The sequence below is a fragment of the Larus michahellis genome, chromosome 2 (assembly GCF_964199755.1).
Source record: "Larus michahellis chromosome 2, bLarMic1.1, whole genome shotgun sequence".
In the NCBI taxonomy this organism is placed as follows: domain Eukaryota; kingdom Metazoa; phylum Chordata; class Aves; order Charadriiformes; family Laridae; genus Larus; species Larus michahellis.
This window is the reverse complement of record NC_133897.1, coordinates 123,217,477-123,243,018: the sequence shown is the minus strand read 5'-3', so window position 1 is coordinate 123,243,018 and position 25,542 is coordinate 123,217,477. Positions and strand designations below refer to the sequence as shown.

Genomic DNA, 25,542 nt, shown 5'->3' with positions numbered 1-25,542 from the left:
GTACCCAGCACCAGGGCCCTCAAGCGAGAGGACAGGAAAGAGGGAGGGGGAGAGGGGCACCATCCTTATTTTAATGTGTCATGGCCAGTGTTTTCAGATGGTGAGTTTTTGCCATAAAGAGGCAATAGGTCATCTGCATCTGTCAGACTTAACCACTGTTCTCCAATAATTCGGTTTTGAGGATTGCAAATACTGCAGTATGGGTTGATGACGTGTATTCAGAAACCGTAATACGTATCCACAGTGTATTTGTTATGGTAAGTGGCTCGTTCTATCTCAAACTTGTCCTTTTTGTAATATGGGTCCCATGCAGTAATAAACAACATGAATTTCAGCATCACCTCCAGGTCTTTATCCTATTTCTGTCACGGTTTCAAAATCATGCTGCACTGGCATGAGCCAGAAGAAAAAAAATTGCTTACAGCTGCAAGAACTTGCAGGAAAATGAGCTCTTTCAAAATAATGAGCTATTAACCCATGTCACTGCTGCAAAGGCATTGCAGTGATGTCAGCCACTGGTGTGTCAATAAATAACAAGGCAAATTAGAAGTGGATGTAAATTTGTTTCTGTAGATAATTCTTCTTTGATATAAACTGGAACAAGTCTGAGTAACTGGACGAAAACACAGTTGTGCCGAATTTGGCTCAACAGAGAGGAACACAGAGGTCCTTAATTTAGGTTCTCTCCCTGGTTAGCACTATTCACACACTCATTATTTGGGTCAGAATTTAGCTTGTTCAATTGTTTTCCAGAGATATTTCCGGAGCAAGTAAAATCCTTTCCCCAGTCAGGAGAGGAGGGAAGAAAGGCAGACTTACGGATCAAAGGCCGCTAGCAAGAAGTTGAGCAGTAGGCTGATGGATTGCTCCACGTTGATCTGGTGGGTTGTTGGCATCCGTTTGTTGAGCTGGTAGAAGATAGTTGAAATCACAGCTTCCAGGCGAGCCACGTTCAGTTCGATGCTGGGGTCCAGGTTGTTCAGTGCGTTTTCCCGCAAGGCTTCTATCACGTTCCAGATGTCCACCAGGTGCACTAGGGGACAGGACAGAAACAGTCAGCAGGGACATGCACTCCCGAAAGCAACTGAGAAAAAAAGCCACCTCATCCCACAGGGTGGGGAATGACACAATCACACAAACACTTCATGAATAATTAAACAAATGAATGTATTTTCCTTCGCTGAGAAGTGAGCTCGGTAAAGGAAAGAGCAAATAAAATTCAAATCTGTTAATAAGCAAACAATATATTGATATTATTAGTTGTAATAAGTACAACTTCAGCTCGGGAAATCATTCCTCATTGTATAAAGCATTCAAGTCAAAGTCTATATTTCATGGAAATCACTGGAAGGTAAACATATCCTAATTGTTTTTCTGAACCATGCCTCTATGAACTCCCATTCAGAAATTACTCTTAGATATTAATTTGCATAGCAGATGGGCTTTTCAGTAGATCCTACGAATACTAAGTGCTTAACACATACTGACATTTTGAAAATTCTTTTCAGCAATTTGTATGGAAAGCAAAATATTTTACAGAAACAGAATTGTAATTGAGTCAGGGTAGACAAGCTACATTAAGCAAACAACATGTAATGAAGTGATCCCAAAGTCATATTTCGTGTCTTCTAAATACATTTGCCAAACTGTTTGTTAAATCTCTCTGATAAAAGTCCCAGTCTAAGCTGAATTTCATGGGGGCTTTTTTTACCTACAATGAATGGCTTAAAGGACAATCTCTGCTCACCCTTCATATTGTACCCAAACAGAAACCTTGTGTGCATAGCACTGTTCTTGTGTCAATATGATCGGCTTGCCACAGATTGGCATGTCCAGAAGTGCTGCACCATGCCAAAAATAAAAAAACCCATACACTCATTCAAAATTTGGATTTAGTTCAAACCTGAACTCAAAGAATCATCCCCCTTTTTAATCTTAAGTATTACCTATTGTCTTATGAAACTGTCAATCAGAAACAAATCACGAGGTTCAGGGTGCAAATTCTCTTTTTTTTTTTTACCAGAGAAACTACTGTATAGTTCTTATTACTTAGCATTTTGATATGTCTTATGACATATCAAGAGCCATCTGTATGTGGAAGGAGATGCATTTTTTTGTGGATAGAGAAATTTAATTCTAATCCTCATCATTTCACTTCTACTTGCTTGGTTTGCAGGTGCTGTCTCGGACTGCACTGTGACATGATGGTCTGATGGCAGGGAAATGTAAGCTGATATTAGATAGATAATGAAACCAGATATAGTTGCATTACTTAGTCTAGAATTTTTCCCTGTGATTGGGTTTCTTCTCTTCTACCGCAGGAAAAAAATAATCTCTAATACCCTGCTACCGCATGTGTAAGCCCAAAGAGGAAGATACACCATACAGGCGAGCAGCAACAGCAGCAGCAACTACTTCAGGCACTAGACAAGGCACTTTTCTACTTCTTCTTGCTGTTCCCTAGCAAATAATTGGGAAAACCTGAAAGATGCGGTTCCATTGTGACACCTAAATATTTATTTGGCCTTTGTATTAAAAGGAAAGTTCTATCTATAGGGAACTTTGTACCCTGGCAGGTTGTCTTCAGAGTGTCATCCTGAATTAAGCCAGGGTGGGTGGAGCACACACCCTCTCTGAACTCCTCCTTTTTGTCTCCTAGCTGGGGGAAGAGCATCTTCCCCATAAAAGAATCTGGCATAGGTCTCAGATCCTTTTAATGCAGCCATTCCCATTCCCAGTCAACTGGTTTTCACTGTCAAGTTGCGACAATCTGGGTAAATGAGAGGTGAACAATCTCCAGGAAGACAGCCTGCCCATAAAACCTGATCCTTTCTGGGCAGCTTCGCCACACGGCTCAGAGGTCAGACTAGACTAGGAAGAAGTCACCAGAAAGCAGGCTACCGCCTGGTCCAGGACAGAAGGGTTAATGAGCATTTCCCACTCTGGGTCACCATCATAAGGCAGCCAAGGAAGAAATACAGAGCCATATGTCAGAAGATGCAGCAACAGGCTGGACCATGCCCACGTATTTTGTGACCTTGTTAAGAAGGCAAGGGCAGGCAGAGAGCAGAAGGTTAAGCGTGATGTTTCCCTCAAGGTCTAGCTGTTGCTGGTCTGGTAATTCAGACCAAGTAGACGAAGGAGAAGGTGCTTCCACCAGCAGTTTCACCAGGCTGGCTTCTGGGTTCCAGGGGATGTGCGCAAACTGTCGAACCTTAACTGTAGCTACACTACGAACAAGATAGCGACTTGAGAAATTACCAGGCATAACAAATAGCAAAAAGAGTAAGGCGTATGCAGATGGTTAACCCTGACTTGAGGCTACATTACACTAACAGGGTAGCAACCTGAGAAACAGCACAAACAGGGGCAGTAGCCAGTAGCTCACACTAGTATGACTAGTCATACACTGCTGACCGGGGCAGAAATTTCTAAGGCAACCCTATCATAAATAATGAATAAGGTTGTAAAATCAGCAACATTAGAGCTAGTGGGAAAAGAATAAGAAAGGACAGGCTGTTTATCTGGGGGCGCATGAGTGTGGCAGAGGAAAAAAAGCATGGGAGTGGAAAAGGGGAATTTAAAGGGTAACAAATCATGTCATCAGAGCTGCCTGGGGTACCTCTCAAGCATTCCTGCACCTGATCAGTGCGGAGGAAGGAACACAGCATTAAGCCCGTTGTTTTGACCATATGTGTTTACTTCTGCAGTCACGGGGAACTGCGATGGTTTCCCCAGCACTGAAAGAAGGACATCCAGGGAGGATGAACCTGACAGGCAGACTTCCTGACAGTGAGAATTTCATGCAGCAATTTAACTTTAATTGCTATAGCCTATTAGTGTAAAACTCTTGGATAAGAGAGCATGGAGGAAAACAGCTGGCACAAGAAATGAAACTGAAATGGGGCTTGGTGTCTTTATTCTTCACATGATCCAGTATTGATACTATGTGATCATCAGATTTTCACTTTTTTTTTTTTCTTTTCCCACTGATATAATATTTTTCATAACATAGTCATGTCCAGAGTTAGTTTTGATGATGGTCCTGGGAAGGGAAATATCCAGAGGCTAGCAGACATGGGACTAATAATATCAGTACACTAACACATCTGAGAGAAAAATATTTGGTTTAGTGTTAACTCTAACCGGAAAGCCTCATAAGCTATCCTGACATTCATTGGTATGCCAGAAAGCTAGGGCACAAGAATAAGAAAATGACTTATGGGAAATTACACAGCAGTAACAGTCCCCCACCCACCATGAAATATTAGTCTCGAGGAACTGCTGTGCATTTGTACTATAAATAATTTTACTTGGGCTTTTTTTTCTTTTTTTTTCAGAAACACTTTGGTTCCACTTGAAGCTGAATAAACAACAGTTCCACTGCACCATTTTATTTTGCATTTTATTCACAAATTTCAAATCTCTACACAGAGGCTGGAAAGTAACACTTCCTGGAGGAGGAAATGGAAGATGGACAAGAGCCAGACTTTTTTAACAAGATCTGCTAATTTTTAAAATATCTGTTCAAATGTTTGGCTCAAAATCATAAGAAGTGTTTGTTAGACTGGTGTACAAAGGACTGAAGTCTCTGGCCTTAAGTCAGTTGTTATGGACAAGAATTCACCCACCTAAATTTAAATGTCAAAAATTAGGTGTCTGCTGTCAGCTGGTGATCAAGGTTCTTTTTAACATCAGTGGAAGAAAAATCATAGAATTACAGAATGTGTTGGGTTGGAAGGGACCTTTAAAGGTCATCTAGTCCAATCCCCCTGCACTAAACAGGGACATCTTAGACTAGATCAGGTTGCTCAGAGCCTCATCAAGCCTGGCCTTGAACGTCTCCAGGGATGGGGCCTCCACCACCTCTCTGGGCCACCTGTTCCAGTGTCTCACCACCCTCATTGTAAAGAACTTCATCCTAATGTCTAATCTAAACCTACCCTGCTCTAGTTTAAAACCATTGTCCCCCATCCTGTCGCTACATGCCCTTGCAAACAGCCCCTACCAAGTTTCCTTATAGGCCCCCTTCAGGTACTGGAAGGCCATTTAAAGCTGCCATCTGGAGATAGGTGGGATGAACCACGCTTTGAAGGTGCCCATACTTCTTCATTGACTACAGACAATGCCTAAAGCCTCAAGTTTACATGAGACATGTAACCTCAGAGCTGGTAAAGTTAACTGAGATGAATCCCACACCTTGCTCTTTAAACATTAAGAAAGGATGTCTTTTCTGTTCTGACTACTACGTGGCCTAGAATAATTCAGATTTTATATAAAATATGAATAATAAATACTTTAATCTGTATGAACAGCTACCAGATCCTGTCATTGTCACAGTCTCTTACACTGCATTGCTTGACCTTGCACAGATTACATTTGGGTTTAGTGCCCTACTGATCACTTTGAATCCTATTTTTTTTACATTTATTCACATAGTAAGCAGACTTTTACATATTATATCATGCTGCCAAGTCAACCTATCAACATTGGGAAAAAGCAGAGAAAAACACAGGCCTCTGCAAGCTCCACTCTATTCATTTGTACTATTAGAAATTTATGCCTATAGCTAATATGATACCTATGGTATTTTCAACATAATAATAGAATGTCAACCTTGCAAACTTTGCATAAGCTTACATTCCTCTCTTTTTAATTTTCATACTCTCTGCTACCCTTTTTCTATAACATCTGCTATGCCCATTTGTTTATTTATCCATCCCTGAGATTGTTTTCATCTCAGTGAAGAAGGCATGTCTCCTTGCTTTGTTTGCACAACGTGCAGCGCAATAAAACCCGAATCTGATTTCTGTATACTACTATGATGCTAACAAAAGGAGTCTGCAATGTAACGTACAGTTTACAGATGCAGGAGAGCTTTCCCTCTCCTAAAATCTGCCTTAAATTCCTTCAAAAAAGTCAAACTCTACAAGTTTGTTTTTAACTTCTTGTTGCTGTTTCTGCTTTTGTTGCCTTAGCCACGTTTCCCTCTGAAAAGGGAATTATCCCTCAAAATGAGAAAGAAGGCCTTTCTGAAATGGATCTGTAAAGCTATAGAAATCTGCCAGTTGTTTCTTCAGCGTCAGCAGATGATCGCTAGGCAGCGGGAGTAAAAGCTGCTTGTATCTAGCACCTGTGTGGTATAAGGCAATCCAAAATCCTGCAGCCCAGCCAATCTTCACAGACCCTTCGAAGGCCTCGCACTCTGTAAACAGCACAGCTATCCAGGTCCAGACGATCAGCCTCGCTTACCTGATGTCTGAAAAAGATGTAATGATTTCCACGAGCAATTGCTAAGCTACACATTTCCCCTTAGTTTTTCTGTTAAGTGATTTCTGAAGTCAGAGGTAAGCCTAACAGCTGCATTATTAGATCTTCTATGGCAAACGCTGTCTGCTAATTTAGCTTTTATGAGATTAAGTAATATTTAAACACTGTCACAGAGGGTTTCGTATTTGAGCATGTTTCATAACAGGCAGTGATCAGTGAATGTAAATAAAGTTCAGCATTGGGACAGAAGTGGGACGATGCAGATGAGCAACATTACAGATGGCTGCCATTCACTCCACAGTGATCGTTACCAACACACACGTACTTTGAGGAGAGCCTGGCTGAACTGCAGAGAGTTAAGATTAACGCATGAAAATATACCCCAATTAACAAACGGTATTTCCTTCAGTGGACTACTCCACCTGATAAAACAACATTTGGAGAGTACCTGTTGCCAACACATTGTAACTGAATTGACGAGTCCCTCTCTGCAGGATGTAAGGGTGAATGAAGGCGGCTGGCTCAGTTTGAAAGTTTTATATTTTCCTCAAACTAAAAAGTTTTCAAACACCCTTGCAATTTTACATCCTGCTCTTCTCCCTTTACCTATGTTCAGAACACCTTTTCCTATTGCCTTTTACTACTTTGATGATGAAAAAGAGTATTTAGTGTTAGAGTACAGAATTGCATCACTTACAACTCTGTCAACAGGTCAATTTGTGGAAGAGGTGTACTCTGGACACGTTTTGAGAAAGCAGAACTTAGGACAAAACTATGTTGCTTACTGTAAATGCATATGTCAATTTTATTGATCTTCATCCTCCCTCTTTTCTTCTTCAAGTGTTTTTTAGTCTCTTCATTAGCAGGAAACCAATGTATTTTTAATTTATTGTAACTAGTAACTTTAATTTACTTGGAAATAGTAATTTTCTGTTTCATAGATAAAGGTTTCTTAATAGCCAAAATGTGAGAGAAGAGATGGACTACACTCATTTTTTTTCAACTCAAAGCAAAGAACTTTTAAAATTTATTTATGCAGCGAAAAATGAAGTCTTCTTCCTATCATGCAGTTTGTTTAGAATCATGGAAAGGCTGGAAGATATAGATAATCTTGGATATATCACTAATCTCAAAGGAGGCAGATTACTTCAAACATCAGTTATCAAGACATGATGTTGCCCTAAGCAAGCATAAAAAAGAAAACTGTAGTGGAAGTTTATCTTCTAAGTAGCAAAAAAACCTATTAAACCCAGTCTGTGTGCTTAAGCTTTCTTACCATTAAATGGATCTACTTATGCAAAAATCTTCATCTGTTCTACTGCATTTTTGGTATTCCACCTGAACCATGAACTCTACAATGTTATCTTTGCGTTTATTACTAAATGAACATGGAAGAGGAGATCACATGTAATCAAACAAGGGAAGCAACGAAATTAGGGCTTTAATAATCAATCCAAATCTACTTAATACACAGTAGGTCTGACTAAACCTAGATTAAACACGCCCAATTCATAGTTAGGACAGAATTCATCCTTGATAGATTTTCCTTTGTTAGTGAATACAGGAAAAACTTTGAAAGGAGTATTAATTTAAATTATTTCCAAAATTCTAGTATACATTTCATTAAGATTTTACTCCAGCAAAACTCTTACAGATATGCTGGAGTTTAAACATACTAGTACTGTCATTTGAAATCAATGGCACTTGAACGTGTGCCAGGTATTTCAGGTGCATTTCATTAAAATGGACAGATTTATGCTTCCTTGTCTAACAATCCTAAAAGTATTATGAAGTATGTTAGATGATTCTTCTTTTTTTTTTTTTTTTAATAGAATCTATGAACCCGTCACAAAGCAGGGTATTGGAGCCATTTGTCATTGCCATTGCTGTGAAGCCAGAGGAAGTCACTCACTCTTCACTGTGAATCTGTTTGTCTCCCTCTCTCCCACTGCCAGGAGGGTAATGGAGGACTGTGTTTTGTTTTTTTGTAGTGGAGGTGTGTTTTCCCTCTAAACTACACCTGTTTGGGGCCAAACTGCCCCTTAAATCAGTCAGCTGTAGCATGATCACCGAAAGCTCTATCTGCACATCTCACCACTACACAGACTGATGTGCCAGCTACGACGGCTTGCAATCTTTTACCCTCTCTGGTGCCAAATCACATGAAAAAGAAAATGTACCAGGGTGTTGCTTCTGCTCAGGGCTAGAATGAGGTACCCAGCTCTTTGGCTTGGTACATCTGGTGACAGCTGTCACACATAGGCTACTCATTGCCCAAATATCTGAACCTCCACTCAGACTGTACCTGGAAATGTCCTGTATGTTTCTATTCCTGCTTCCATGTCTCAGGCTCCTCGTCTACCTCCCTTGCCAACCTCTGCTGCCAGACACAGTTCATACAGGCCAGTGATTTCTAGCATAGCTGGCACCTGCTAGGCAGCTGATCCTGACTCTTCTCAGGGAAAGGATAGTGAAAGGACAGAAGGAAACAGACAGAAATCAAAATACAGGAAAGCATTTAAACATAAGAAAAAATTTTTCCCTGTGAGGGTTGTCAAACGTTGTGACAGGTTGCCCACAGAGGCTGAGGAGTCTCCACCCTTGAAGATATTCAAACCTGAACCAGACACAGACCTGAGCAACTTGTTCTACCTGACCTTGCTCTCTCCAGAGGTCCCTGCCAGCCTCAGTGATTCCATAATGTCCTTGTCTAGTCATGACTTATACTGCAAAAACATAATAACCCTGATTGGAGAGGAATCAGTGATGCCCCCCTGATTTTTCTCCAAAGCCATTGCTCAAGTAAGCCATCCCTTTTCTGACTCACACAATAAACAAAAAAACCCACACAGCCTGCCCCGTGGCCCCTTGAACACTTGTGAAAGAGTCCTCCATATCCTCAAGAGGTTCTGTGTGAGGTGTACAGAGGGCCTTCGTGATGCTCTGCCTACTCAAGCATTCCCTCAAGCTTTCCTTTGAATGCTGAGGGATCTCAGGGTGAGGTCATGGTTTCATCATTTAGTCCCGTCAGACGCATGCATTCCTCCTCCTCGTTATCTCTTTGCCCGTGCTGTGAGAGTGTGCAGGTGTGTGATACGCACTGGCCCAGCGAGAAGCTGGAATAAGGCCATCCACTTCTACCTGCCCACCCCAATGATGGACACCCAGAGAGAGCAGGAGTGCCTTGATAAGGAATGAAACATTCAGATCAGCCAACGGAAACATCCCTCTTCCCACCTACTGTGCACGTGGACTAAGTCAGCTGCGTTTGGACTCACTGAATGCAGGCAGATACACCACAGGGGACACGCTGGACTTTGAGCAAAATGCTGCGTGGAATCAGTCTGCACAAGCGATGTCCTGCCCATCAGGAGCTGGGCTCTCTGTGCACGTGCTGGGCCGCTGCACGCTGCTGGCACAGGAGACATTTCCGAGTGGTTGCCAAACCTGGCTGCTGGGGGTCTGGAAATCTGCAGGGCGTGATGTGTACAACCAAGGCACTGAAAGTTTTGGGGAAAAGTTTTAAAGGTTCTCCTGTCCACATACCCGGGCTTGCATCCTTGTGTCCTCACCTACTGTTCTGCCCTGGAGGGAAAATGAGTTATTCTAAAGCCTTCTGAGATTCTGATCACTACAGCACATTGAACAAACGTGGCCTGTTGGAAGTGTCTGTCAACTTGGCCAAGTGCTATTAATGAGGAATAACTATTAGGATAACAATACACTGAAATATGTTCTTTTTCTACTTTTAATATGGCACCTGACAAATACACAAAGCTGTAAGAGTATGTAAAGATCTCCAGTAAAATTATTCTCTTTTACATTAATTTAATTTACAATAAAAGTTCCTTCCCCCCCCCCCCCGCCCCGTCATTTCCCGCGTATTTTGCCTCACCTATATTTAAGTGGAGCCTGAGGGGCTCTCTGTGGGTGGCAGAAGAGGCCATCAGTCTCCCCAAGGAGCAGCACTAATGACAGTCGATTCTGCAAAAGGGAACAGTGGGCGACGTACCCTGCAGTGCTGGGCTGAGAAACTGTTGTCATCTACTTGTCACCCAGATGCTGGGAAAGTATTTCCTTTTTTTAAACACACTTTGAAATCATTTATTCGGAATGCTGAATGAAGTATGACATATATAAAATAAAATAATGAAAAAAATCTAACTCTAAGCTGCTTAATGTTTTGATGACAACCACAGAAGACCACTCAATTAAAACTCTGCAGTGTTGCTAATAAGTCACATAGCTTAAATCCATCGATTATACATAATCTTCCCATTTTAAGACTTAAGCATATTTATGAATTAAAGACCAATGTCTTAATAACAGACCTGTTGCTACCTGTATTCCATAGCCAGCGACTTTATAAATGCCCCCCCAACAACGGTATTCCTAGATTATGCATCTCTGTTATTCTTGCTATCCCACCATAATACTATTTTACTGAGAACGACTTTATCTGAGGCATTGTGCAATCAGGCCTCAATCTGACTAAATGTAAATAGTTCCTTCAAACGGGTTTTGCAAGTGTCAGCTTTAAATTAGCCAAAGAATTCATGGAGGCATGGGGTAACAAAACTTGGTCAGTAAATACGCATGACACACAACAGCTTTCTCTTAAAATAAGGTCAATTTGCCTTATATCCGAGTTCATATTTCAATTAGTAAAATTACAGCATTTCAAGTTTTTTAATGAAATATAACTCTTTTGTACTATATTACATCAAAACATATATTAGGAAAATGCTTCTGCACACCCAAAAGGCGGCAAAAAACATCTCCAAGGCTGGGTGATTCTGTATCTGGAGTTGATTTTCAAAGTTTTCTCCATTATAGATCTGGTGACAGAAGCTGAATTATGGAGACTTCCAAAAAACGTTTGGAGAGAAAAGAAAAAGCCATGTCCCAGCCCTCCTATTTAGGAGATTACACTAGAAGTTCAGAAATGACTGAACATACGAGAAAACCCCTGTAATTTTAGAGCCTGGCACAACTCAGATTTTGTGTAACAACCCAAGACAAACCAGCTTTTAGAAACCAGGCGGGACACGGCGCACAAGCCTTCTGGTAGCCACAGTCCTGACCACAGGATGGCACTACTGGGTATATTTTAGTAAACGCAGCACACATTTGCTATAACATTTTAACTCTCCACTGCCACAATGTCAAGTGAGCTAACACAAATCAAAGGCTGTGCGTCCCCACGGCTGGCTCCAGCAAATGGCCTTGTCTACGTATGTGGTTGAATAAAGACTATATGTGCTTGGAGATCTGGAGGTGTGGACGTCCTATACAAGCAATCACATGTGATAGGGCAGAATGTCTTTATGTTGAATGTCCTTATTACAGTGATAAAATCTCCTCCAGAAGGACGTTTCTTCAAATGCCAAGTCTGGCTAATCTTACATCTTTCTCTCTCAAATACTTCAGTTTTTTTCCTTTGATACGACTGCTGCCAGCTCCCTCTATCCCTCCTAAAAACCTCCCCATACCACAAGAGTAAGACAGCTTGTTTTGGCACTGTTACCAGCAAAAAGCAAGTGTAAAGAATACAAATATTAACAAATTGGGTTATTTGTATTTTTCATTAATTTTGAAGCAGTATGTGTTACCAGCTCTAAGGATATAGGGTATTATCCCCAATCTCATATTAACTGCTGTTTTCTTTAAAAGATAGCTCACGATGACAAGAAAATATGTGATGTAACAGTTCTTCTAACAATTTCTTCCCTCATGGATATAGAAAACAAGTTGATATTACATTCTCAACCTTTAAGGTTCAGTCATATCACGTAGGTCAATGAAAAAGAATGAGCCCATATTATACATCTAGAACTGCTTGAAGACGAAACCCCTTCTTGGCCTACTACCTGTTTTTCAGAGTTTGACCCATGGCTATTTTGTCTTCTGTGATTTTTCTTTTTTTAATCATTTAGGGTTGGCAACACCATAAGCAGCAACACGAGGTACAGAATACTAATGAAACATGAATTGTGTATTTCCTGTAATATTTTACATATATGCATATTCTTAAGCTGACACTTACTATATTAATTTAAATAATTTCTTATGTAATGTGGACTGAATTTGGCCCATAATGTTTTCAATTATTAAAAATAATTAGAGAAATACTAAAGCTGAACTTAATGCTTGGGTAAACTGCCTGATACCAGAATTGCATTTTTCACCCCCAGAAGAGAAGAGACACACTAAAGAGTGATGGCATGTGCTTCTCTCTTCTGAAGAGTTTGGGTCCAGAGTTCTAATCCAGAGGATTTCTGGGACAAAATCCCAATAATCAAACTCAGCTGTTAAGAGCGAGCGCATTGCAATGGAACAGGACATTCATGTGACACGCAGGACTTCGGTGAAATAGCAACTTATGCCTGAAGTCATAAGGACAGTTCAGACTCTAATCTTATTTAACCTTTTGCTGAGATTGGTAATGGAGGTGCTAATTACTGCCACAGGTTCAAGCTTTCATAGGTATTTAAAGACTTACAACACTGAAAACAACAGGATTTATTTGCCCCAAAATCTTTTGGGATCTGAGCTATAATCAGCTTTGAGATAGGGAGAGATGGATCCTGGTATCTGGAAGATCCGTTTTGGTTTTTTTAACAATTAATTTGAGTAGACAATATCTCATTCAGACAAACTGTAGAGAATATGTGACTAAACTCTGGCTTTGTGTTCACACAGTCTTTCCACGTTTGCCCTCTGCCATTACTCATATTCAAAGCAATGTCTCCTGCAAGAGCCGCACCGTGCTCCAGTTCCCTGGCTGATCTGTTCAGTAACCAGAACACCAGTAACCAGGAGGCAACTGCAGCGGCTCCCGTTGCAGCAATTTGCAGTATCAGGCACAAAAACTTCACATCTCTTAAGGAAACAGGTAGGAGGAATAGGCCAAGAAAGGGGAAAAGCTCCAGTTGACACAAACATAGCTCGACAGTCAGCAACAATGAGAAAGGAAACAACACTGCAGAATGTGAAATGACAGATAAATGGGATTTAGGTGCAGTCCCACACGTCTATCCTCCCTCCTCTCTGTGACAGAAGCTCTTTAATGATGTTGTCAGGGCCCCTAGATGGAGTAAGAGTCTCAATGTACATGGCCACTTATCTGTCATCCTTTATTTTACGCAAGCAATCCTTACAGATATCCTGCAAATCCAAGACAAAATAAGAGCTTCAAGGCAAAATACAGATGAATGAAGTGCGGAAAATTAAACTTGGGGAAGATCAGCACCTTTACAAGAGATGCTGTATGATACCAGTGTCGGATTCATTTATCAGAAATTGAGTTCAACCTCTGCAAACAATATACACCGAGAGACAAATTCATTCCTTCCTTCGTGCAATAGTAATGTCAGTGAGTTCAACAGAGTTACTTCCAATTTACTTTCTGTCAGGGAAGGAGACATCCATCTATCCATCCACATGGACCAAAGAAAAGGCTGAGCATAGACAGAACTTCTCCTGGAATTAGCCCACACTTTGCACAGTGAAGGGCCAAAAACTGATCGCAAATACCCTGCTAGAAATTCATTGCGGCCAACAACAATATCACAGACATAATTCAGTCTGAATTCAGCGTAGAAATGCCTTAATTCAGCACAAGAAAAACTGCCTCTCTAAAGCCATTGTATATCACAAACATTAACACCAGGAAGTTGAATATTCACTGTGTAGAGTCCCAGAACTGTATTAATAACAACACACGCTGAGGACATTATATTGTGAAGTCTCTTCACACTTATAAAAGCAGGAAATTTTTTCTGTGGCCAACATCTTCTGTTCTCACAGTTTGTCCTAGCATACCAGATACATGCTGTACGAAATCTTCCACCAAGACTTACAGAAAATAATCCTAGGTGCAGCTGGGGGATAAAAATGTGAGATAACAGTTAAGCTAAAGCTTCTCTTTGAATATTCTGGGTGTTAGGAAGTTGATCCATACTGTTAGAGGTACACAGACTGACTTACCATGTAACTCTGCAAACAAATGAACATGGAAAAAAACACTCTTTGGGAATTACAAAAGAAGAGAATTATACTAAAAATTACGTCAGGCCCCACACTCCAGTGTCCTTCTGTGGACTATTTGCTGTCTTCAACCTGAAGAAGCCCGTAATTGCTGAAAACATGGACAGCCAGCATCCTTGCTGGCTCCACAGCAGTTTTATTTGTAAAAGTTACTGGAAATGGATACTGAAAGGGAACAAGGAAAGGCTGGGGACAGTTTGGACCATCCATGGGAGGCTGCAGCAGAGACCATTGTTTCAGCAGGAAGATGGTGCAGACTGTGCGGTTTAGGTGGAGGAAAGCTGCACAGTGCCTACTCGTTCTCCAGAGCTGAGTGACAGCATCGAAACCAGGAAAAGGCAAAAGATCCTCAGCAAAAATCCCAACTCAGCAGATGCGTTGGAGAAGGACACTTTGAATGCAATGCTACAGCACATGAGTAGGGCAAAATGCTGCAGCTTATCTTCTTAGGAAAACAATTTTCTGCAAGGACATCAACAGTCCTTTACTCTCTACAGAAAGCACGTATGGACTGAGCTCATGTATGACTCCTCCAGACTTACTGCTTTGAGTCCAGAACGGAGGCAGGGCTGGTTCAAGATGATGGTCTGAAGGAACAAAGGACCACGATCACCAAACTCACTGATACCTGCTCCAAGGAAAAATTCTTGCTTTTTTCCTCCATTTTTCACATAAATATGTTGTCATACGGCAAAAAAACTAAGAGAATGACCCACATGTAAGTCACACTCCTTAACGCATTCTGGCACACTATGGAGGTGCTTGTGAGACACCACGACAGGCTCAGCAAAATATCCAAACCGGACAGACCAGAAAAGCCCAGGGGAGGGGAACAAAGGCTCAAGTGTAAGAGAGGGTTTGCCTGAAGAAAGGTGCTTGAAGCCGAGAGGGTAACAGGAAAGGAGAGAGCAGCCAAGAGAATGAGGGTTGCAGAGAAGTCAGAGATAAAAGCAAATGCAACAACTAATGACAGGAAGCTGAAGAAAGGACAGGGGAACGATGAAGGAGACTTAAATACACAGTTACAGTTTGAGGGGGAAAAAAAAGAGGGTGAAAGAAGAAAAAAACTCACACGTGAAAAGAAGGGTCCCTCAGAAGACATGCTGATCCTGTCATCACCAAGGTATCAGTTTGTTTGCATGAGACTGTATGTCTGCATATATTTTGCAATTTTTAGACTGCCTAGAAGAGAACTAAGCTAGTAATAATTTATTTTATTTTATTTGAAGTGTTCATTATGAGGACTGATGTGAAATAAGATGCACAAACTTTCTGGTTTTGTGTCACTAATCCAAAGCCTGCCAGGCAAAGGTGACTGACGCCTGTTACCAGCAGCAGATGTTCAGAGACATCGGTGGGGAACTGAACAGACTGTCCAACCTTAAACCTCCATCAGGAAAGCCATCAGAAATAGCACAGTGAATGGCAGTTTTAGCAGAGTTCAGGAAGTCAGTAAGAAGAGATTTTCAGCTACGATCCAATTACAAAAGCTGTCTGCATCAAGGCAGGGCTGAGCCACCTGCATAGCAGAGGGCAGCATGTAGGTATACTTGGGACGTGGCCTAGCCTGTGTGCCTGTCAACTTCTGACTCAAAGGAAGTCAATTCGGTCATTTTTCTCTGTAAAGGGCAAAATAATATTAGCTGACAAACTTCCGCAACTCAGTTTTTAACAGGAGCCACTTGGAATCGTGTTTGAAAAATCAGTCTCTAAGCAAATAAAAATGTGAGACTTTAAGATATATATCCTTGTCTGGTTCACTCTTTTTGACATTAAAATGAATTCCAAATGTCCACTGATAGTTCTTGTACCAATCTTGTATAAGACAGGCTTGCAGTGGTAGCTTTCAAGCGCAAATACTCAGGGACATCTGAGATACCACAAGCCCTTTAGGTAGTAACAGTCCACTTTGTGCTAATATTGAAGAAAAGGCTGAATAGCAGTCCCTCAATGAACATGCCAGACATACAGCTTATATGTCAGCTCTCTAACAGCTATTATGGTCTGCCAAGTATATTAATAAACTTTAACAGTTAAAAGGAAAAGAAAAGAAAATCTGAACCCATTTTCAGGATATTGTGCTGTGAGTGAACACTTAACAGACTAAAATCCTTATGAAGGATTCGTCTGCAGGGAATATGCTAAATCAAGCCCTTTTGAACTTTTGATTAAATAATTGATGCATAATGCAGAATGTATAATATATGCGTCCTTTCCCCATAGTTGCCTGGAAACCCATATGGAACAGTATTAGCAGTTCCAGGAGCATTTAGTCTCTAAGTCGCTGGTAAAGACAAAGGAACAAAAAAAGTTTTTAAAATCATTAGCTCATCTTTCTTTCCATTATTCAAGTACTGCAGGATACCCAAATTAGTAATTTACACAATGGCATCATGATTCTTGTAATACAGAGTGCTTTTCCTTTTTTTTAAAGCCAGATGTCTCGGAGTCATGTGAGTGACTGTAAATCTCAGCTTTTGTTAAAATAGAAAACAAGAACGCAACTAATATTTTCGGCCTTTTTATTTTAATAATAATAACAATAATAATAGTCTAACCAAGATGGTCAACAGAGAAGAATAAAACTAAGAACTAAAATTGTGGGTTTTTTCCCCAAATTATAGGATTTTAAAGCAAATTTCATTAGAAGACCGACCACTGAGGGTTCAAAAGAACAGGAGAATGCCATGATCAGAAATTCAAGAGGCAGATTATTTTCCCCAGGAAATAATGTTTCAAATTGCAGCCAAGCAGACCTTTTGCACTTCTCGAGTAGGCAACATTGCTTGTCATTCAGTTTGATTGCTCTGTGACCCAGCCTGAATCTATCTATCTCGTGCTTCATTGCTTCCAAGATGGAATGAAAAACACGATAAAAACCAACAATGAGAAGAGAGCACTAACCATGGAAACCTACAGTGATTAAGTTACTTAATCTAAACAATTCTGTAATCATGATAACTTAGTGGCTCTGCTTCTGATGGTCAGCCTGAGAAAAAAAGGACGGGGGGCAAGCACAAAATTGCACAGGCTATATAGTCCTTGAGAAGTAAAAGGCAAGATATTGAGAATTAATGAGTCCTGCCATGGCAGGGATCTTCATGGGATTCTTGCACAACAAGGACACCACCACCAAGCATTTCTTCTGCACTCCATTTCATTTTAGAGAAAATAAATACTCGCTGAGTCAAAGAAAGAACGGCTTTATACTATGCTGGCAAGAGATCTCAGTTAATTAAACAGAAGCAGTCATCAGTTCCTAAATCAATTAACATATAAAGATGAAGATTTGGTGGATAAGCGTCAACATGAGAGAATGGAACACTTCTGACTATCCTCTACCTTTGTGTTTAGGGAACTTTTTTGGCTATGTAAGATCAGCACATGTTTTGTCATGCAGAGAGAAAGCTGAACCTGGATCTCTTGTTGAATTCCTCAGCCACTGCATAACGCAAAGGTCACAGCACCATTTCCAGTGCGGAATCAAGACTTTCATATCCTTTCCTTTTACTACAAGTACCATATACTGTGACTTTTCATTTTGTGGTGAATGGCATGTTGAATGAGATGGGATAAAATGGTATTTTAAGTGTCAGCCCAGTAAAAAAAACAAAACTCAGATCCAAACCCTAGTAATTTTATTCAGGTTTGATCAAGTAATTTTTAGAAAGTGCTTGCCAACCTGATGGGGGCCAATAGCTCACACAGGCTGATGTCATCATTTGATACCAAATTGTCAGTTTCTAGGACAAAACCGGTTTCAGCAGCTTGCTGTGGTGTTACAGGAGGTATAACAGTACAGTTGGAAAACTTTAAGAAAAGCATCTAAAAATAGTGTGCTTACAATAACCGTCATTCATTTTCAGTGGGGAATTATTAAATTTCAGGAGGGTGAGAAATTATTCTAACTTAAAACAAACGTAAAAAGGCAGATCAGATCAGAGAGGCACCCAACAGCATGTATGGAAATTAAGCTGACATGCCCACATGCTTCAGCTGTGACTACTTAAGCCCAGAGGACGCAGGAGGAAGAGCAGGGTGGAGGTGGAGGAGACTGCCCTGGACATGCACGAGGTCTCCACCACAGTCATGGCAGCTGCGCTCCCTATGTGGAAACAGCGGTGCCACAACTTGGATAAGATAAAACAATGCAAAAAATAATAAAAAAATACTAAAACGGAATCACTCACACAGAAGAATACTGAAGGGAGAAATAAAGACACTGAAACCCTAAGGTGCTGGGATTAAACTGCCGGAGAAACAAGCTCCCTTTTTGTCTGCATTAATTAAGCCCCATATTATGATCATTGGCATGGCTTTAGATTCAAGCTTTCAACTGCCAATGATTTATTCCGATCTAGGGAAATCAGCAAAATCTGCTTTTTGCAGCCAGAGTCATAGAATAATCTCACAACACATTCAGTTTCACAACACAAAGTTCATAAGGACAGCAGCAGTTTTCCAGCTGTACAGTTCTGTATTAGTGAGTGATGTTTAATTGTATAATGGTTTTGATTACGATATGTTGTTATATTCTACTGCTGCTGCCACCACAGCCCAGAGGGAATTTGCATTTGAACACGATATTTCATCTCAGCTTGTTTTTCGGTATAAACAATTGGGTTTTAATAAATCCACTGAAACCCAAACATTAAAATAAACCAACCGCACAATGATCACTGGGGATAACTATGAATTGTGCTTTGTGGTAGTTCCTGAATACTGGTGAACGTTGAGAGATGCGTGCAACAGCTGCCATTGGTCCTTCATGCCTTGTTTTAGGAAAGCCTATTGCACTTCTGTGTCTGAATGCTATAGATAAACAACTGTAAATCAACCTTGTCAAGATGGCATTTTCCTGGTGGTAAGGGGAGCCGAGCAGGAGTCTGTATGGTGAGAATGTATGCCAGATGCTCCAAAACCTGCTCTGATGCACTGGAGGTAGGAGTGAAGGACAATACCCTAATGTCTGACTTGGTCAGCGCAAAACTAGTTCAGGGGGTTTTCAAGTTCTGCGACTGTTGCAGACCTTGTGGTGCTCGCCTCCATCTCCCTCCTTTTCTGCAGTGTGCACTATTTAGGGCCACCTTTAAAACACATTTAGAAAATTTAGATGATGAAGAAGTCAGCTATTCGCATTTTGTCCATTTTGTACAGTACAGACTGGAATAAACACATAGCATGTTTAATCATATTTCTGCACCTGCTTCCTGTCTGCTTTTATTATCCCAAATAATGAAATTTAACCTCAAATGATTAGGGTGCTGCTATTTCTGAGACTACATCCAACACCACGACCCAGCAGAGCAGCCACAGTCAGCTCGCACACTCTGAGGTCTGAAGATGGTGTAACCACCAGCAGTGTTTTCTCCAGGGTCCGTCTTTCCAAGACTCGTGGCATTCATTTGGAATTACTCATGCCCAAATCTCAAGATCTTCTCAAGACTTCTTTAGTATTTCTTTGATCTTTTTATTTTTTTACAGAAAAGCTATGTACATCTTGTGTTAGTATTTATGACTAAGAATACCCCTATTGCAACAGGCCTACTGCTACAGGAGCTCTGCAAAGTAACGAGCAAATACCCTGCAATCATCTCCTCCTATACCCACCACATCCTCAAAGGTACTTATATTACCTACAGAGTTTCTCTTTTCATTACTTCCCATTTTAGAAATTGTCAGCAGAAATACAGAAGCGTAAAATGAGTTTATATTCATGCTGCACTAATAAAGCTTCCCAGCTTTTAGGATTCCTGCATGTAGAATTTTGTATGTCTCTTGCTTTTGGGATTTTTGTCACATATTGCCTCCCATGTTTGGGCACTTGGCAGATTCAGAGGTGTGCCAACAATGATTTTAAATGTTTTTGTTGTTATTGTTATTTATTTGTAGCATTAACATAGGCAAAGGGAAATCCTTAAATTTGAAGGAATTTTTCTTCGAAAGATAACATTACAGCTTTTTCAAATTTATCTACTTATCATTTTCTGACCTCTTAAGAAGATTTCTTGTTTCTCTGAAGAACGAGGCTGGACTGAATTCAATTCTATCCTGTTTGACAAATAATTGCTATTTTTCTCATTTTTCTGACTTTATTTAAACTGCCTTTTGGTTTGAATGCTCAGAGAGATTTTTATAGAAGAAATACTTTTCACATGCATAGTAGTTTTCCTGAAGTTTTATGGAGTTATCAGAAACACATATATTTGCAATTTTGAAGACTGTTTGCTAAATATCTTTAAAGTAGTCCTCCTCCTGTGAAAATGAAATAATTCCATGGAGCAATTAATTTGACAGACAGTGTTAGCACTCAACGTGCAACATACATAGTGGTATTCTGGTACGTTGTAGTAAACAGTGACTTCCCCTATAACCTAGACAGTTCAACTAGTTTAAAGAGAAATGCTGCAAGAGAGAATGGCTCTTAGATTATGAAGGCACCTTTGCGCATTGCACATTGTCTACTTCACCGGTAAAACTTATCCAGCTGCTGAAGGTTTCAGTAGAACACCCTTTTGTACTGAGAGAAGAATTCACAAAGGGAAGCCAGGAGAGGAACCCGTGTCTGTGTCTGCATTAACGACAACAGAAACAAACAGTGCATTGCTTGGGATAAACATAGCTGCCTCTTAAATGATATCCCGTGACTGTTTATGCTAATGGACACCTTCAGGTAAAAAAGACGGTGTTAATAAAACCTCTGCTCTGCTTTCCTCGGAACAGCCACTTCTGGCATTCAGAGCAGCTCTCTGCTTCCATCCTCATACACCTTCAACCTGTAGCCAAGAGCAGCTCCCTGCAATTTATTAAATTAGCTCTTTAAAAGAACCCCTTAAACACACTCTTTCCAAGCAATTTTTTCCTAGTAAGTCTGGGCTGGTGTGCCAGGCCAGGGCAGAGAGCACAGCTGAAAGAAGACAAGGATGGCTTGAGTGACAGGAGGTGCTATGCACTGGGAGTGGAGCAGAACTGCCTTTGAGCCTTTTCTTTTTGTATTCTCCCCTAAATGAAACAGCTCAGATGCAGCAGAAAGGTTTTTTCCCATGGCCTTTTATTTTTGTCCTGAACCTACTATTGGGTGGTGCATAATGGCAACTTCTGTAGGGAAAAAAAAATAATAAAAAGAGTAGCTGACATGAGTCGGAGGTCTGATATTAACTGTTTTGCAGCAGTGCTTGGTTCAGCATCTCTACGTTTAGAAGCTCTGCCTTGGAACACCATTGCTTGAAATCGTATCAGGTGAATGAATGACTTCTTTTCCCACTAATAAGCAAAAGCCATCTGGGAGAGCAGCAGTCTAACAGAAACGATCAGAAGAAAGCTGTACTTGACAGTGAAAAGACACACGCAATTCAGCCCATTCCAGAGCAGCAAGCATTACTCCTTAAGTTGCATAGAACCCAACTCTTACGACAACATTTTTCTTTAAGTCTCCCCCACTTCCCCGTTTTTTTTTCCTAAGTCTTGACATAAGACCAGCAAATCACTTCTCCTAGGTTATCAATGGCAACCAGAAGGCAAGCACTGTCCATAAGCGCAAGCTGGCAAACTGAGGGGCATGTGTATTCGTTCTCCACAAAGAGAAACAAAAGTTCCACAAAAGCAGATCGTGGTTGATAAATAAGAGGAACAACGTTAAAACTAACAACCAATGTTTTCAGCCAGCCAGCCACTCCCAACAATGAGGCTACTACTGCGCCCTTCTGTTTTTTCATTTGCTTTGTATACATTTATCAAAGCAATTAGTATTACGACTTTGCTATCACTGTCAACTTAATTGGATACTTTTGTCACCTCAGACTATTGTACTCTGTTACCATGAAAATGAAGTGAAAAAGTCATCCTCTTAAACATAAAATTTAAAAAATTTAAAATAAACAACTGAATACAACATAACAGTGTCTTTCAACGCATTTCCTCCTGAATGGGAGAAGCCAGCTGCTGGGCAGGTACTAAACCTCTCCTGGGTTTTGTGTCTGGCAGCCTGCTTATAATGTGATACTGATCCTTCCATTCATACTTCGGCTAAACACATATTAAAAACACGAGCAATGTGCTGCAGAAGTGATTGAACGACAAGCTCCATAGCTAATAACCCAATACGTACTTTCCAAAGTCTTTTGTGCCACAACTTGGCCTCTGCAGTGTGTTTGGACCACATAAGCTAAACGTTTCTGTAACGCAGATAGATGTAGTGTGAAAACTGGGAACTCTTTTCCTGGGCGGCTAATCTCTTAACTGCAGTGAGCATTTCTTAACATACTTACCACTGCACATAGCACAAGCGTAGCCAGGCTGTCACTCCAGTTTAGATATGAAGACTAAAAAACTTGTTTTCTCTGCATTAGTCCTCTCCCTACTGCTACTGCTGACAAGGGTTCCCCTGGTTAGGATTCTTTTTTTTACCTTGGTGTGGAAAGGTCTGGTAAAATGCATAAACCAAAACCTGCCATTCTAAGTATTTGCATACTATTTTGGATGGAGAAGAAAGGATACACTCCATTACAGATTTTGTGTTTATCTCCCCTTTAAGGTTCACAGCGCATGAGTGTGCTAATAGAAACTGCAGCTGTAAAGGAAGAAACACTGAATCCTAGAAGAAACCTTAAAAAAGTCACTAATCAAGTGGGAAACTTCTCAAGAATGAAGCCTAGACAGAGGAGGACAGACATGCAGAGATTACACGCAGGTTCACCCTCTTAGAGGAGATGTCTCTAGCTGGCCTTCTGGAACAAAGGGGGCTGACTGACATTGCACGCACTTTGCTGCACCCCAAAGAGATGAGGACTGGAACCATCATTTCTTCTCCATGGAGGTGCTATAAAAGCATTTAAGTTGCAGGATCTTGCTGTAACCCCCAAATGTTATTTTACAAGAAAACTGGAGAATGTAGTTAACGTACTTATTAAATAAAGCTGTGGCCTGCATCACGACCCACCTTCCTACGACTGAATCACTGGCCTATTTGAGACAAGTGCCTTATATAGACAGGTTAATATTTAAAATCTGCCCAGGCACTCTGATTAACGTCCTTTGCAATGCCGAATCAAACAGTCCCCACTTGTGACTGATCTGAAGGACAGACTGGGGAGTGCAGGGGAAAGCCAATAACCATGGGATACGAAAGAAGTGCTGACATACTTACAGTTGCATTTCTTCTGAACAAATCTAAGCTTGCATGCTGTTCGGTAGGTGGACAAACGAATGCGATCCAGATCTTGAGCCCCTAGTGGAAGAGAATAACAGCGACATTTGTATGGAATACGACCTGTGTGTATCTTTGCTAGCAGGGAAGCCAGAGAACAAAGAAGACACGTGAGCCGACTCTCTTTTAATAATTTTCAAGGCTATCTCCTTTGCAGGCAGAGTAGGGAGGGATGAGGAGAAAGACGGGGAATGGCAGGAGCTACAGTGTTAAAAGACTTTTATGCAAGAAGGCACGGAATAGTCAGCCCACTGTGTCTGTCACTTTGAGGAACAATCTGGTCAAGCTGCAGGCTAAAAGACGCGCTGGCCAGGCTCCAACAGCAGGGAAAACCTCCATCTAATTTTAATATTTAACAACAAAGATTGTAACAAATATCTTTGGCTGACATGCCAGATTAGAACAAGGTATCGCCAGCAAATCAATTAGAAACAATACCATGCCATAATGACAAGACTGACAGCAGTGTGCAGAAGCGGGTAAAAGTAACACAAAGGCTGCGAGGGCTTTCTCCATTTTGTGGAGGTGTGTACTCTGCAACAGAGACCTCAAAGGGTCACCTCTCTGCTTCACACATAGCTTGGCCCAGGCTGCTCCAAGTTAAAGATCTGGCAGCATTTCCAAAGCAGCTGCCCAGGAGATGGGTATAAATTCACCAGTAGATATTTCACATACAAGTGCAGCACAGAGGGACCAGGATGGGGGCAGAACCTGGCACAGCATCTTTAGGCCTCCTGCTGTTGTGTACCACTCATAACATTTCCCAAAAACCTCAAAAAGGAGATTGTGATTTCCGTCTTTCTCCTTCTTGGCTGGTATGTCTTATGTAAAGGAGTGTTGCCTCATAGCTACAATATGGCCTGTGAAATACAAGACTGCTTATTAATTGTACCACACATTTCACGGAAACACATTCAATTACATTTTTGCGTATTACTTTTTCACAGTGATATGCCCTGTAACAGGAGTAAAACCTGTTCTGTTCGGTTGAGCAAGGTACCAAGCTACAAAAACCAGAGTTTCTTAAGAAACTGTCCGGATGAAACACATCCAAACAAGGTACAATCAGGTAAGAGAAGTGGAGTGGAATATGGCCCTATTCTGTTTTACACATGCTTCCCAAATGCTTTCTTTAAGATTCATCTTGACATTATTAGATTGGCTGCTCAGTTGTACATATGGCCATGTCAGCATCATTCACCCACACTTCCTTAAATAATCTGCCATCCTTTGGACCCAGATTTTTCAAATGTGCTCTGACCTGCGAGATGAAAATGAGGATGATACTCTCTCTCCTCTCCCCAAACTCTGCTCTTTTCCTGACCGGATTCTCCCACACCGTCTTCCCGGGGTTCCCAGCCACTCCCTTTTGCAGTTGGCTGTCTTAACACCATCTGCTCCTGGGAGAAGCTACCCTTAACTACTTAACATCAGGTCTGGAAAGTTTTTTTTTTATTTTTTCATCATATGCTTTTTTGTTGAATTACAGAGGTTTCTCCCTTCTCCATTAGTATCTCATTGACAGCTTTTGGAAAAACTTCTTTACTGGTAAAGGGGAGCATAATGCTTGTAACACTAAGTCTTTCCTTTTTTAATAGAACCAATAAGTAAAATGAATTTAACTTTTTCCATCTTAACTTTAGTGAAAGATACTAATAGAAGCTTCCAATGTTCCTTTATAAAACTTCAGCCTTTTAAGAAGGTGTAAAGATTCTAAGCAAAGTGAGACTCTGGCTCATTGACCTTCCTATGTTGCAGTATTAATCCTAAGTAAACAAATTTGTTGACAATAATGTTGCTTTTTTTCTTTACTATTTACACACACAGTGGATGGCATTGTTTTGGGAGAAGGTGTTTTTCCTGGCAAATCCCTGGAGCAGACAATTTAATTTTATCATGATTCACATTTTGCCGCAGTCAGAGATCTATTTGTCAAATTACTTCTGTAGAAAAGTGACCTCACTTACATGAAGAGACCTGAAAAACAAGTGGAAATATGTGCAGGACTGAGCACGGCA

General features: G+C 40.8%; 1 protein-coding gene across 39 annotated transcripts in view; it reads right to left on the bottom strand.

The window, feature by feature from the left end:
• Positions 1-25,542, bottom strand: part of DTNA (dystrobrevin alpha) — a 224,159-nt gene that overhangs the window by 68,154 nt on the left and 130,463 nt on the right. For all 39 annotated transcript variants that reach the window (XR_012585728.1, XM_074576942.1, XM_074576955.1 and 36 more), the window contains 2 exons: positions 23,465-23,545; positions 820-1,033 (listed from right to left, as the gene is read on the bottom strand). Coding sequence is in view for 38 of the 39 variants with exons in the window: in XM_074576942.1 (XP_074433043.1) it covers positions 820-1,033; positions 23,465-23,545 (295 nt within the window). In the remaining variant the exon portion in view is untranslated. The remainder of the gene's footprint in view (positions 1-819; positions 1,034-23,464; positions 23,546-25,542) is intronic.